Below are 14,663 nucleotides of genomic sequence, written 5' to 3' on the forward strand. Positions count from 1 at the left end.
TGAAAGTAACTAGTTCTCATTATGAATTGCACCAGAGGTTTCACATTGATATCCAGTTACCCCGTTGCCTATAATAGGTAGGGAAAAGAAAGCTTTAATGATAGTAATTTTTGCACAGTGCTGTCATCAGTGTTCGAACTTCAATTTCAAAGTTAGCCGTGGCAGGGTCATTGTACACCATCCCAGGACCATTTACTGGAGTGGACAGTCTCTGCATGGATGGACAGATGTAATCTGGCCACAGCACAGCAGAACCAGTGCAGAGGCTTGTTTACTCTGTTTCTCAGCACCGTTATGCAAAGTAGGCATCAACTTTACAAAGACTTAATGGCTTAAGGTCATTAAACAGCCTGGTATTCAGATTGATTTGACTGGTCTGTATCAACTCCCTGCATTTTTAACTGGTTTTGTTTCCCTGCTTAGTGTAAGTGATAAAATACATGAGACTGGAAACCTGTTCTGTTTTTTCTTCTCCTCTCCCTGGGGTTTCAGAGCTGAAGGGTCACTAGGCTGGAGTTTATTTACACAGTCACTCTGGTAATAGGGACTTTGGTATTTAGGTATTCCTTAAGAGACATGAAAGAAGACTGTCTTTCTCTTGCTAATATGAGTGCTTTTGGGAATCTGTGCTGTGTAGACTTTTCTGGATTTATTATTTTCATGGGTCTGATTTCTGAAGCAGTATATGAGAGAGCTTTCATGGTACCTCCTGCATCAGCTTGCTTATGCTATGTCGTGTGCTGGTTTTGGCTGGGGCAGAGTTCATTTTCTTTGCAGTAGCTAGGATGGCGCTGTGTTTTGGATTTGTGCTGGAAACAGTGTTGATAACACGAGGATGTTTCAGTCATTGCTGAGCAGCACCTGCACAGAGCCAAGGTCTTTTCTGCCTCTCAGCCACCCCACCAGAGAGCAGGCTGGGGGGGCACAAGAATTCAGGAGGGGACACAGCTGGGACAGCTGACCCCAAGTGACCAAAGGGATGTCCCTGACCATATGACGCTGTCCTATTATTCAGAAATAAAACCAGGCAGGAGTTTGGCTGGGGGGGCTGCTGCTCAGAGACTGCCTGGGCATCAGTTGGTTGGTGGTGAGCAACTCTATTTGCATCACTTGTCTTTTCTGGGTTTTTTTAATCTTTCTTTGTTATTTTCCTTTCCATGATAATTTGTGATTGTTACTATTTCAATTATTAAACTGTTCTTAACTCAAACCACAACGTTTCTCACTTTCACCCTTCCAGTTCTCTTCCCCCCCACCCTGCTGAGAGGGGGAGTGAGTGCATGGCAGAGTGGTGCTTAGTTGCTGGTTGGGGTTAAACCATGACCAAACCAAGCAGCAATCTTAAAAGTAGTAACAAAAGCAGTATATTTATCAGGTATCTTGTTGTTGTGCTACTAGACAGGTTAGTGGCCTGATTCATTGCTTCTTTTGTTTTGTTTGCAAGCCTTTCCTAGATTAATGTGTTTGTGGGAGGAGAAAACAGACTTCAGACAGAACCTTCCCAAAACACTTTAATTGTGGGAACAGCAGCCACTGGCTAGTCGCTCTTGGTAGGTGGTCATACTTGCCATGACAACGTAGTCTGAGAAATGTAGGTTTAATAATGGTATTGGGAATTAGAGGGTTTATATTGCAGCATCCACAGTGCACTCAAATTTACTCTTATGTCTTGATATTTTTCTTTTGACATGCAGCTTGTTAAGAACTTGAGATAATGAAACTAATTATGACTATTAACAATGAATATAGTGCAGCCATGCTTTATCCTTTTATCAGAAGGGGGGACTCTGCTGAAGAGCAGCTGAGCATGTGATCCTTTTCCAGCATTAAGCCTGCTGAATTTGTCTCTTTTAAATGTTCTGCTGTTCAAGTGTTTTGGAAAAGGGAGTTTTCAAAACAGCATATGTCACTTCCATACAAAAAAAAAAACAAAAACCAGAAGAAAATGTGTATGAAAAGAACACTGATTTATATATATATATATATATATCTTATCTTGGTTTTGTTTTCTTTTTTCCTACTCTCCCAGAACAGGAATAAGACAGAAGAAAAATAAAAAAGCAATACTGAAACTTACGGGAAAGACTTATCTGTTTTTCTTCAATTCTTTTAATTTCTTAGAGAATATCATCTTAAAATGTATTTTTGGAAGATGATAATCTTTTTACATAGTTCTGTTTGAGATTTCTTCTTGCCATTCTGAATAATATGAAATTTAACAAGTTTCTGTCTCATAGTATTACTCTGTTTCTGAAGGACTGCATGCACAATCAGATCTTAACATTATTTGGAAGATATAACATGTTACTAGGATGCACACTTTAAGTTATGTGTTTGTAAGCACTAATGAAAAACTTAGTATATACATTTTATCTGTAGAACCCAGAGTTTTTTGTAGTCTTTAGCTGGTAATAATCAAGTGGGGCATCTTATTAGATGTCTTTCTGCACTTGCTAGCATTATGTCAAACCTTCCCTGACGGCAACATTTGCTTTTCAGCAAACCCCACTTTTAATTTTTTTTTTTTTCTTGAAAAAGTATGGCAATAGAGTACTGGATGGATACAATGAAATTTCTTGTGAATTTGTGTCTTATGAGCATGTGTAGGTTGGAAGATATTTGGAACAGACTTTATTGTTTCTAGTTTCAGATAATGGTAGTCCTTTGTCCTGCTCTATAGTGAAAGCTCCTGGGTTTGGTCATAACAAAGGTAATACTCAGCTGGTTGCTAACTTTTCACCTTAAGTTAGTTAGAATGAGTGTTAAATGATCTGCCTCCATTTTCAGTCAGCAGGTGTTTATTATTTGGGTCTTTAATAAAAATCATGTACTAGGCACATTGTTTACCTTTCTAGCTTTTTCCTAATTGTTGTTATTTAATGTCAATCATAACAATGTATGTGGTGTGCCCTGTGATATGGACAGCTGATACTCTTTATGTAAGGAATTAAAGAAATTTAATTTATCCATAGAAAGTCCTCTCTTTGTGTCTCTGAAAGGGTGGCCTATCTGCCAAGCAGAATCCATCCCATGCTCGTAAAGGGTGCAAACAGAGCTATGAATACATTTGATGGGTCTGGAGGACAGCGTAGCATTAGTTAGAATTACAAAATATGATCTGGATGGTTTTGAAGAGGAGTCCCTTGTTTAGTTGAGTAAAGGTGGGTTTTTTTTTCTGAAAATCTGGCTGTGTAACTTTTAGGCATGAAGTCATCCCTCCCATCTCTTTTCATAGAGTGGTTGCACTACAGTGCAAGCTGCTGTCAGAAAGAGCCCTTGGGGATGGATGAGCAGAAAGAACCCAGTGATATTCTGAAAGGCAGAATGGCAACTGCTGATATATATGTGGGCTAAATGAGTTGTTTTTTCCCTGGGGCTTGGAAGTTAGCTGTTAATCCAGTTTGCTTTGGCATTCACTGTTTTTTTTTAGATTAGTATGTTATAGATGGATGCATCAGCAGTGGGGCAAAAATCTCAATCAGATAAAAGGTTGTATTTGAGATTATCTGGCTGAGCCACAGTAGCTCTGCTTATTAATCAAGTATATTTAAAAAAATAAAAATAAAGGAATAATCAGTGGCTTTTGAGTCTAATGTAAACAAATCTTGTCTTCCATGCCCTGTAATGTGCAGCAGGTGTTTGGTGGATTAATTGGAATGCATTTCCAAACTGGGATATATTGAGTGCAATTGTTATACGTTACACAGTAAGTTGGGTGTAATAATGGCCCTTAGGTAATGACTGTTCTTCCCTAAAGTACAGCTAGACATGAATGAAAATGTCAAACATCTCTCACATGAAAGAAATTGAGCTGCAGATAAGGTTTATTTTTACTTCTGCTGCTGCAGTGTTACCAGATGGATAGTCTCATTTCTTTAACATCCGCTTGGGGTGCATAAAGGATAATGGCCTTACTGCTCTTCATGATGTTGGGCTCTCGTGATAGATACGATTTTGTGAAAAACTTACAGGTCCCGGAGCCCTAAAGTGTTTTTCCATCTTCTGCTTTTCCTCAGTGGCTGAGAAGACCAAAGAGCAAGTGTCTAATGTTGGGGGAGCTGTGGTGACAGGAGTGACAGCGGTGGCCCAGAAGACGGTGGAAGGAGCAGGGAACATTGCTGCAGCCACTGGCTTGGTGAAGAAGGATCAGTTGGCCAAACAGGTTTGTTTATTTACAGTCTTTTCCAGAAGAAAAAATGAACTATGAGTGGTCTCCCTGAACTGGGGGTCAGATGGAGTGTCAGTGGTATTGAATGCAGGATGATTTGTGTTACGTTAAACAAATGAACAGCAAAGAAAATGTCTACTGTTTATGGCTTGTATTTTGAGTGACTTGCAGGATTTGGGAACTTGAGTAGGATTGGGCATGGAACTTTGCTATTCTGAAAAGTCTTCGCAAATTTGGGTCATGGTTTAAAGTGTGATCTAGTGGCGATTCTGAACTCAGCAGCCTCTAGTGAGGGCCAGCAGCTGTAGGATGGCTGTACAGTTTCATGGAGAGATAACTATTTTTACAAATAACTCAGCATTGAAAAGCAACCTGCTTAATCTGACAGGTCAAACAGCAAATCTCAGGTTTACAATTTGTATCCTCTGCAGATGAACGATCGTGCCAGAAGGGTGTGTGCACCAGTCCACTAACTGGTTAGATACATTGCATCTAAAGTCAAGATTTAGCAGGAGAGTTTTTTCTATTAATACAGTGACACTAACTCAAAAATGCCTCCAAACTGTTCTGAACTCTTCAGATTAACTTTGCTCTAGCTCATGCCATAAAGCACTCTGTAGATGTGTTTATTCCAGCACTGAAGTGAACATGAAGTATTTGCACAATATCAAGTGTTACTACAGTTTTGTTGCTGATACGCTGCAGTTAGTCTTCCACTTGCACTTGGTGAACAGTGACTACAGATAGCTGGTGGGAATGATGCTTTCCAAAACGTGTATAGTGTTGTTCAGAGGCAAAAGTAACCTAGAAGAGACAAGTGCTTCCTTTTGTGCTGTTTTGTGTGTGAACATTTAAGTATTATAAAAAAGTAGGATTATGAAGAATATTAGTATTTGCACAAAAATGTGGGCGCAATGGATTTAGCATGAAGAAGTTCTATGGTTTATCTTATTTCCAGTCCAGAGGAGCTGGTAAAATTGGATCCTTAAGAAGTCTTCCTTGTCCTTATCTGTTATTGAAGTATATTCCTGTCTGTCTGACAAATCCTATTGGTGCTTTAGTTTGGAAGGAAAAAAGGATTGTTAGGTTGTGGTAGGCATTCAGTCAACTGTGGTGAATTGATCTTGAAAACATCTCACAAGCAGTTTTGTTCTTTTTCAAAGCAGTTTTCCTGGGAGGGTTTTTAGCCCTATTTTGTTCAGCTATAAGTAAAATGTTGCTCTTGATATGGCCATGATCCTTTGTATAAGCTATACTGTGGATTTACAAAATGAAGTTTAAATGCACTGCCAGGGGAATACATGAGTATGGCATGGCCAGAGTAGTCCATACCCTGCTAACACTCTTTCATAGTTTTGTGCTGAGAATATTCTTTTCATAGCTTTTCAAACACAGCGTCATAAGGATAATCATTGCTGTAATATGCAATTACCTACTTCAGTATTGACCATATCTAATATTTGTTATCTTAATATTAATATATAAGTATAGATCCTTATAATTACAAAGTATGAAGCAAATCTCTGACTTTCTGCTGACTTTCATTTAATTATGTTCTGTATATTGTAAAGCTTAAATATGAGTCATGATGGCTGTAACAGAATAAAATCACATCTGTGAAGTGAAAGAACATCCATAATGTACATGCATATGATTCCACAGTCCTATAAATAGCATCATTATTCGGAACTGGTGCTTTGTTCTTTAGACACACAAAACCATTCATTTGATTCTTGGTACTGGTCTTTTTTGGACTGGAGTACTTGGTCATCTATGCAGTGTGGCCATCTACCTGATTAGTATCTGTGGCTCACAGACTGCTCTGCACCTTGTCTCTTATTGGTTTTGCAAGGGATGAGTAGCCATTTCAAAAATGTTAACATCAAAATTGAATCACGTAAAGGTATCCTAAAACCTAGTATTTTTTGCATTCCTGTGCAGTTCAGAGGCACATGAGATGTTTTTCATGGATTTTCCAGGTAAACTGGCGGTTGGGTGGGGTCCAGGTGTGGGCATTCAGAATACCAGTGGGGAAACAGGGTGAGCCTTGCTGAAATAAGAGAAGGTGCCAACCAGGCATATGATTGAAATAACAATGTAACTTTGTGTATTTTATCTCTGTAAGGTTACATCTTTGAAGGCTGTGATATCTTTAGTCTACTCTAAACTGGGAATAAGAGACCACGATGAGCAAATTTATTCCTTGAGCTTCAGCATGACTAGCCAATGCCTTTGGCAGGTTATTCTTCCTGTGGGCATCTATTTGGAGTCTTCCTAAAGCAAATGTCTGTATATCCCACGTGCAAGATACACTATGAAAGCAAGTTAAGTGTTTAAGCAAGTCATGGGATTTGATAGGGAATTGCAAATGAAGCTTATCCATTGAAAGTGGATAGAAGCATGATTACAGATACAGACAGCTGAAAGGCAATAGCAAATAATCTGTTGTTTTAGTTGGCTTCTAAATTTGTGGCAAATTATTTCTTCCAGTTCACATGGACCTGCGTAATCAAGTCCAAATCCTCCAACTGAATGTAGCAAAGTGACCTCCTGAGGCCCCTCCCAACCTGAGTTATTCCTGTGAACTGCTATAAACTCAGCCTCCACACTGCTGGAGGAGTTCACTTATTTGCCATCAATTACAGGGTCAGGTACTGTGAAATAAATACAGAATCATACAATGTCTCAAGCGCGAAGGGACCCATAAGGATCATCAAGTCCAAGTCCCTGCACCTTGCTGGGATCAGCTGCTTCCAAATGTGTCTGGAAGCCTATCTGGGATCTGTTACTAATGATCTGCTCACCTGTGTGACAGCCTGCAGTCTTGCATGGTAACTGGCATTTTTCTTGTGCCGTGATGGAAATCTGGTTATGACTTTCAGCTAGCTGAAAGCACTCATGTTTCTTTATCTGTGGATACGACGATATTTAGGCAAAGGAAATTACTGCGCAGATTTTTGGTAAAATGCCTTCTCAAGAAGTTTGTAAAAGATTGCCTAGTGCAGCCTTTGATACTGGTGTGCTTTGAACCATGAAGCACAGGTTTAACCATGCAGCTGAGGCCAGGCTGGAGGGCTGCTGTCACACCACGCTGTCACCTCCCCACCCCACAGCCGGTGTAAGCAGGCAGTGCAGAGTGACAGCTGAGACGGGTGAATGAGAAGGCTGACTTGATAGTGCCCATGTGAGGACTCGCCAGGGGATTTATGCTTTGGCAGAAACTCACTGCTTAACACAGCAAGGGTAGTGGCAGTTAGCAGGCTTGAATTAATAATAAAAGGGTTCACATACTGCAAGCAGCATTTTAATAGATGCAAAACAACTCTGAGGATTATTTAGATTCCAGAAGTTCTTTCGTATGTTGCCAGCATGCATGTACTCACAAATTATTTCTAATGCATACTAGCATTTAGCATACAGCCGATTAAAAATGGGCTAACTCTTCATAAACTAGTTGTAAATTTGAGCCTAATTTTAAAAACTGGCTCATAATAATACTGTTATTTTACACACTGGGACTCTTTCTGGAAGCAGAAAATACATTGCTTCTCTCCTTCATGCTTTCTCCTCTCTGTTAAGAGAAGGTGATAAGCTGAGGTAGTGGGTTATACAGATGAAACATTTCTTTTGAATTTATTCTGTCCCTGTGTATGTTTTATTTCTGTGTACAGCATGAGTGTGCTTCTAAATTAATGGAGTTTAAAAAAATATATATTAATGATTGCATTTGCTGTAGGAATGAGCATGGTTTCTTCCTGAGTTAAGAAAGCTGTGAAATCATTTGAATATTATACCTTCAGCTCAGCATGTTCATATGGAGGCATACTAGCTAGTGACTGTCTAGTATATAGCACTGCCTGAGAAGAAAATACGGATTACAAAGTTTATTATTTTGAGCTAGGTAATTCACTCATTGAAGTTCTTAACCTCACTAAATTAATGTCATTTAGTTCTCTAGCATCTCAAGAATAAATCAGTTGGTAAGTTCTATGATTTCCATGATGAGTAACTTCATACTATTCTAGCACCAAAATCCCCAGTAGGCTGAAACCTCAAAGTACTTTGAGTACCATGCAAAGATCTTACTAAAGTAAATAGAGTAGCAGGTCTTGCCCTTGCCAAGTCTGGGATCTATATGGTTTGTGTTTGGTATCTATATGTGCTAAATCCTTTTTCTTTCTGGAGCGTCTCTTAATTTAACAAGGTTACGGTAAATAGTAGTGTAAATACAAACATAAAATTACAGCAGTAGATAACACGCAGGTAGATCATATCCTTACAGAGCAGGTAATATAGCTCATTGGTTTAATTACCAAGCTTTCAGAGGAAAAGACAGCTATGAGTGGGAAGACTGTCAATTTAGGCGTCAGGCATTGTTTTCCATAGACAGTATTATTTAACTTAAATGCCTTGCTCATTGCATTTAATATGAAAATTAATATAGACTAATGGAAGTGATACAGAAAGCAACTTTACTATATCTCCCCTGCCCCGCCTGTATTTCCTGAGACTTCTTAGAATTCAAACACTGTTCTATCATGAACATGCAGTGCAGTGGACCCCGCAGGTGTAGAGCATTTCTTGTCTTACTGCTTTTCTTGTCCAGAATAGCTAGTCTTATGAGCAGCTGAATTTGTCCATGGAGCGTTATACATCGCTTAGAGCCAGGGTGAATCCACTTTGGGGATTCACCATAATCAAATATACCAATGTGTAGGAGCCTTTTTCATCCTTTTTACAGGGAAGCACCATGAGACATTATGCACTGCTGAGAATAAAGACATGATGAAACACCTTTTAATTTCGATGAGAGCAACTCAGTTTTGATTAAGACATCAAGTATCACAGTGTACTCCAGCCAGCTATTACTTGTTCATTTGGGCAATCTTACTGGGAGAAGGGATGCAAGCCCTGTAAGTGCCTCTGAAAATTTGTGTCTCTTTCAGTGGCAGAATGGAGGTTTGTTTCTTTTCTGCTTTGTTAAACACCTGGTTTTGAAAGGCAAGAATCTTTCCAAGATTTCTGTTTTGTCTTGTTGCAAATTAAGACTGCTCAGTGTTTGAAAGTTTTAATTACCTACCACTTGTACTTTTTTTTTTAAAAAAGCAGAATATGAAATCTTTAGGTTTTGCACTTTACAGTTTGATTTAAAAAAAAATGCAGAGATCAGTTTAGAAATCCTTCTGTAGAAATCTTACACAGAAATAAGTAGAAACTTAGGCTTGACATTTGATTTTTACTGAAGTTATCTTGGGTAGCAGTCCCCAAAGTTTAAATGCCTGACATTTAAGTTCCCTTCACTGTTTCAGTAGTCCCCTTGCTACCTGCATACAATATCAATGCCTTGCTTAGTACTTGAAAAAGCAATTTCTCATTTTTTCTCTGTTTATCTTTTTGAGATATATTTTGCATATTTTTGTTTCCTGTGGTGCCATAATACTGATGTGCCACATTGTGGTTTAATCCTGGCTGGCAACTAAGTACCATGCAGCCGCTTCACTGATGGCCACCTGCCCACGCCCCAGAACGGCAGCCCCCAAAACCAGGACACACATGGAAAATTCATGAAACTTTTAAGATACTTTTTTTCAGTGTATTTTTTTTGTAAATAAGGTTCTGGAAATAGCTCCAATAATGGCAAAATTTGGGTTTAGGTGGAACCATGCATTTGGATAGAATATGAATATCTCCGAGTTTTCTGACCATCAGTATACTGTACAGGACACGCGGCTCATTCAAGGATCACTGTTCCCCATCTTCTTTCCAGTCTAGGTGAGTCGATCTTGAAAAGCTTAGCTCAAAAACACAAAGGAAAAACTATGGAGGAGAGAGAGCCAGTTTCCTTCTTCAGAAAGGGAATTAGGGAGTTTTTCCACCTTGCCATTACACTTTATGCTATCAGCCAGCTGAAGTCTCAAAAGGCTAATAGTCCCCAGCGAAAAGCAGGACAATCACTGTGAGTTGCATGAGACTTAAACTGTTCTTTTCTTGGAATAAGCAGGTGTGTTCATCTCCCCTAGAGTTTATTACAAGGAAAAAGTCAAAGCTTGAATTAAGTGAAGAAACTTTAGTAACATTCTGGAGTTGATGCTTTTCAGTAGACACTGTAGAGCAAGCACGCTGCAGGGGTGCAGCAATATCTAGTTGCCCTCCTCAGCTACTTTTTGAAGTTTATGGCTTTAATAGAAGGTCACAGTAGAGAATGGGTAAGTTTATGATTAAAAATATGTAATCTAGATGTCTAGCAAGCCTGCTGAGCAGCCAGAGGTCTAGCCCTCTACACTTGAGCCAAGCAGTGCCAGTTCTGCCTTGCAGTGCAATGCAGAGAGGTGGGATTTTTGGTGGTTCAGGGTGAGCCTGACCATGGTTGTGATGTGATACTAGATCTGTAGGAGCAATTACAGCAGTGGTTTGGAAAGCTTGCATACTGTGGTTTCTGGTAGGGGAACTAGCAGACAATAAATCTTCCTCAAGGAAGCCAAAGTATTTTGGATGATTTGTAGGAGAAGGCCTACTCAGGTAGTCACAACTGGACATCAGTCAGACAATACTTGTTTTCAGATTTCTGTTTAAATCATAACATATGAAGAACCCATAGTCTGAGATAGGTTTTACTTTTCCCCTTACTGTTTTATTTCTTGAACTATGCATAATGTGTCAGAGATGCTGCAAAACATAAAGGATATTTAGCAGCAATTAGCGGTTTCCTTTTTTCATGTATGTAGATGGATTGGGAGTGAAGGAATGAGGAGAGAGATTCCCTGTTAGGGAACCCACGTATCTCAGGAGCTAAATCACAGAAGACCTCTCTTAAGAGAAGGCAGTTCTTAGCTGTTTCTTTGAATTTGTGACAGAATTGGGACTGTCACTGACATATCTCTTTGATTGTGGTGTAGCTGAACTGATTTATTTTGGTAGGGCCTTTCTTACTGGTCTCGGAATTAATGATGGTGTATTGTATTAAAACATCTGTAACAAATCAGTTCTGTAAATCTAATCCACGTTCTTGAAACAGGAACCTCTGATTCATTATAAATCATAAGGTGCCCATAGGCAGGTGATACTAAAGTTTTGAATCTGCTTTATGTAGGCAGTCAAATCTCCCCCTGGAGACAGTGCACATGGTTTTTTGGATGGGAAAGCTCAGGAATAGTCTTAGGTTGTACAGAGGCACAAATGTCAGTAGACTTGTGAAATTGCATTATGATCCTGTATGAATGCTCTGTGTTGGAATGCAAGTGGCTTTGAGGCAATGATTCGTGATTTGTTGCCAAAATAAATTCAACAGTTACGGTTGAAGCGATTTAATGCAGTTTCATTAATAGAGTTCTGTTTTCATTTGGTGTTTCCACATGGGCAGATCCTACATGTATAGCTTAGTACATGTTGATACTGCGTAACAGCTCTGTGAAGAACAGTACAAAGTGCTTGAAGCAGATTCAATGTTGACAAGTGATTTTATTTGGTGAAATGTGCTAATGATGCCCACAGAAAACAGGTTGATAAATAGGAAGGCCACAGAAATCATAAAGCCAGCAAGGAAATCCCGTGCTTTATTTCTGCTTTTGTTCTGCTTTATGATAAGATCTCAACTGGCACTTCCTTCTCTGCAAGTATGTGCATGTTCATGTAGCACTTCTGGACATGAGTAGCTTAATTTTATTTCACTCTGAACACCGCTATTTGAAATATTTAAAATTAGGCTAGGCAAGATAGAGATGTATATGCACAGAAAATAACAATCCTTGGGGGGGTGTGGGGGGGAGCAGGTGGAGTTTCTGTGTTGAAGTGCTGAGGGCATTTTTGAATTGCAACCTGTGCTTGGCCTCCCTGGTTAGCAGAGAAAATGCCTGCTGTGGGGCATGTCGTCAGTGTTTTGGTTTTTTTTCTCAGAGGGCAAAATAGCAATATATAAAGGAAGACCATGTTTTCTGTGTCAGAGCATTTCTGTGCATTGACAACTCTGACTTAAGCAGGACTTGACTTGAGTCACAGGGGAAGAAAATGTGTGTGATAGTATCTAAATATCCTGGACGTTATTGCTCTTCATTAATTCAGGAACAAATATGATTTTAATGTAAAGGTCTTGTGAGTTTTCCTGGTTTCCTAATGGCTTTCATGCTGTGAGATAACATTTTAGTGCAGATTGATGTTCTGAGTCTACTTCCTGCTTCTGCTGCTGCTTCTTCTTCTTCACTATTTCTGGCCATAATGTATTCCTAATTACCTGTGAAGGAATTAAGTTGAGGAGCTTTTTGAGTGGCATCATATTGCTCTTTGTTTTCTAGCAATTTCTCAACCACAGATTTAGTTTTGACCCTGGAGAAATAAAGTACCTCCATCCTTAAACTGAACGTGTCTGTCTCCCTTGGTCTCCAAGAACAAGAATTGTTTGCTAACTGATAGAAGGGTGAATACAGTGTTCACTGGGAGTTGTTCATATGTTGTGATAATGAGATAATGTTTGTAACATTTACAAAGAGCAGAACACATTTTTTTTTTCATTTCTTTAACTGGTGAGGGAGAAGCAAAAGACGCTTCTCCTCCTTTTACCAGGAGACGGACTTTTGTGTTTATTATTATAAGGGTTTGCTTCTCTGCAGTCTATGCTCTTTCTTCCATCTTGTGTTCTTTACTCCAGTCTCTCTTCCACATCCCATATCCTACATCTCCAATTTCTTTAACTAACCCAGTATGCCCCCATAGCATATTCCAGGCTGCTGTGTTTGTCTCCCCAGTGGATTGTACGGTTATTGCATTATGCAAGTCTCCCAGGCTAGTGTGGGACCAGTTCTGGTTCAGTGTCCCAGTCTTTCCTATGCATCCATCTGTGGGATTTCATGCACTACTCACAGAAATGTAATTTTTTTCCCCCTGCTCTAAATAGTTGCCAATCCCATGTTAAATATTCAGGAAGGTGCTGCTTGCTAAGAGGAGTATGTTTTAAGTTTGGGGGTGATTCATATTCATGCCAACTATTCCTGTTCTTGCCCACTGTTGCGCAAAAGATTTGGCTGTTTCAGATGGGAAATAGTTTTATGTAACCCATGATAGTTGGGCAAACTTAATAGTGGCATTTTTGTGCAACTCAAGGTACAGGTTTTATAAGCTTGCAGACATTACTGGGTTACAGTAATTGTGTCCTTAGCATCTTCTGCCATGTTTCAGTGTTCCTTTCCTCTGCTGGCCAAGATGAAGTGTGTAAGCCTTGGAAGGTAAGGAGCTTATATGTGATTTATTTAGTGCCTATCTGGAAGTAATTATCTCGAGGATCTGGGATGATAGCTATTGTCATTTGCCGATATTGTAGAAGCCAAACACTGCAGCTGGCAAGGTTTTTTAAGCTAGCAATGAAAGTTTATGGTGCTGGAGTGACATTTTGGCAAAGCACTGTGTATTTATGTCTGCCTGTATTCAGCAAAGCACTGCAATGGGATGCTTAATAGGTGCGAGTGGCAAACTGAGGTCCTGGATTGATTTGGTGATGAGGGTTGTATATACTTCAAAAGAATACAGGAGTGAAGTGTGGAGATAATACCTCTCTGTGGAGAAGTAAATTCATCTGTATTTTCAGAATATCAATCCTATGTCATCTCCCCCAAAAAACCCAACCCAACCACCCCCCACCCCCCCTCCAACAACAACAAAAAACAACAACAAAAAAAAAACCACCCAACCCAAAAAGTATAAACCCCACCTATAGGTTAAGAGGAGAGGGAAGAAGAAAAAAGGCAGGATGCCTTTATTAGGATCACCTAATTACTGGCCGTGTTGTTACTACTATTAGTAGAAAGGAAGTTTATATGAAAACTAGTGATAATTAGCAAATACCAGTAGCATATGATATACGTAATTTTGGTGGCTATTTTGACCACTGATAGAACTTCCTAAAGAATCTGTGGGTTAATAGATAAAAGCTTACAAGCTTTTACATAACCTGCAAGGTCATGTACGCACAACCTGTGGGTGTCTGGGATTTTTTCAAAGCTGCTAGTACATAATGAAAGAGATGATCCATCTTTTCTACAATAAGCTGTCATTAAACTGTCTGGCTCCCAACTGCTTTCAGCCGTGTTAAATCTCTCCCTTAGAGAAACTTAAGTAGCCTGTGTAAGGATTATTGGCAATAATTTTTCAGTTTTTAAGTACTTGTCTCAAAGTATTTCAAAAGCTTCTGTGATATATCTGGAGACTGGAATTTGTTACTGGAGAAAGCTACGTTGAATGTCTCAGAAATACATCTGAAAATTTAGATTGCAAACCTTTTTTTTTGCCAGTGCCTTGTCTAATGTGAAATATTCCCTGTGAGGAAACTGGAGGTGTAAGCTGCTAAAGTTGTCCTCTAAAAAAATACACTTTTGGAAGAGTGAAGCAGGCAGAGACCTGATTCTGAAATATATTAGGCATTGATTGCCCTCCAAGCTTTTGGTGTTAGCTTTCTGAGCTGTTTGCTGGTGCTTTGTTAGCACATGCCATGGAGGTTTGCCAGGCTTGG

General features: G+C 39.4%; 1 protein-coding gene across 3 annotated transcripts in view; it reads left to right on the plus strand.

Annotated features, from left to right (window-relative positions):
* Positions 1–14,663, plus strand: part of SNCA (synuclein alpha) — a 71,025-nt gene that overhangs the window by 13,516 nt on the left and 42,846 nt on the right. For all 3 annotated transcript variants that reach the window (XM_040599477.1, XM_040599482.1, XM_040599491.1), the window contains exon 4: positions 4,017–4,162. In XM_040599477.1, coding sequence (XP_040455411.1) covers positions 4,017–4,162 — 146 coding nt within the window. The remainder of the gene's footprint in view (positions 1–4,016; positions 4,163–14,663) is intronic.

This window comes from Falco naumanni, chromosome 1, assembly GCF_017639655.2.
Source record: "Falco naumanni isolate bFalNau1 chromosome 1, bFalNau1.pat, whole genome shotgun sequence".
NCBI lineage: Eukaryota > Metazoa > Chordata > Aves > Falconiformes > Falconidae > Falco > Falco naumanni.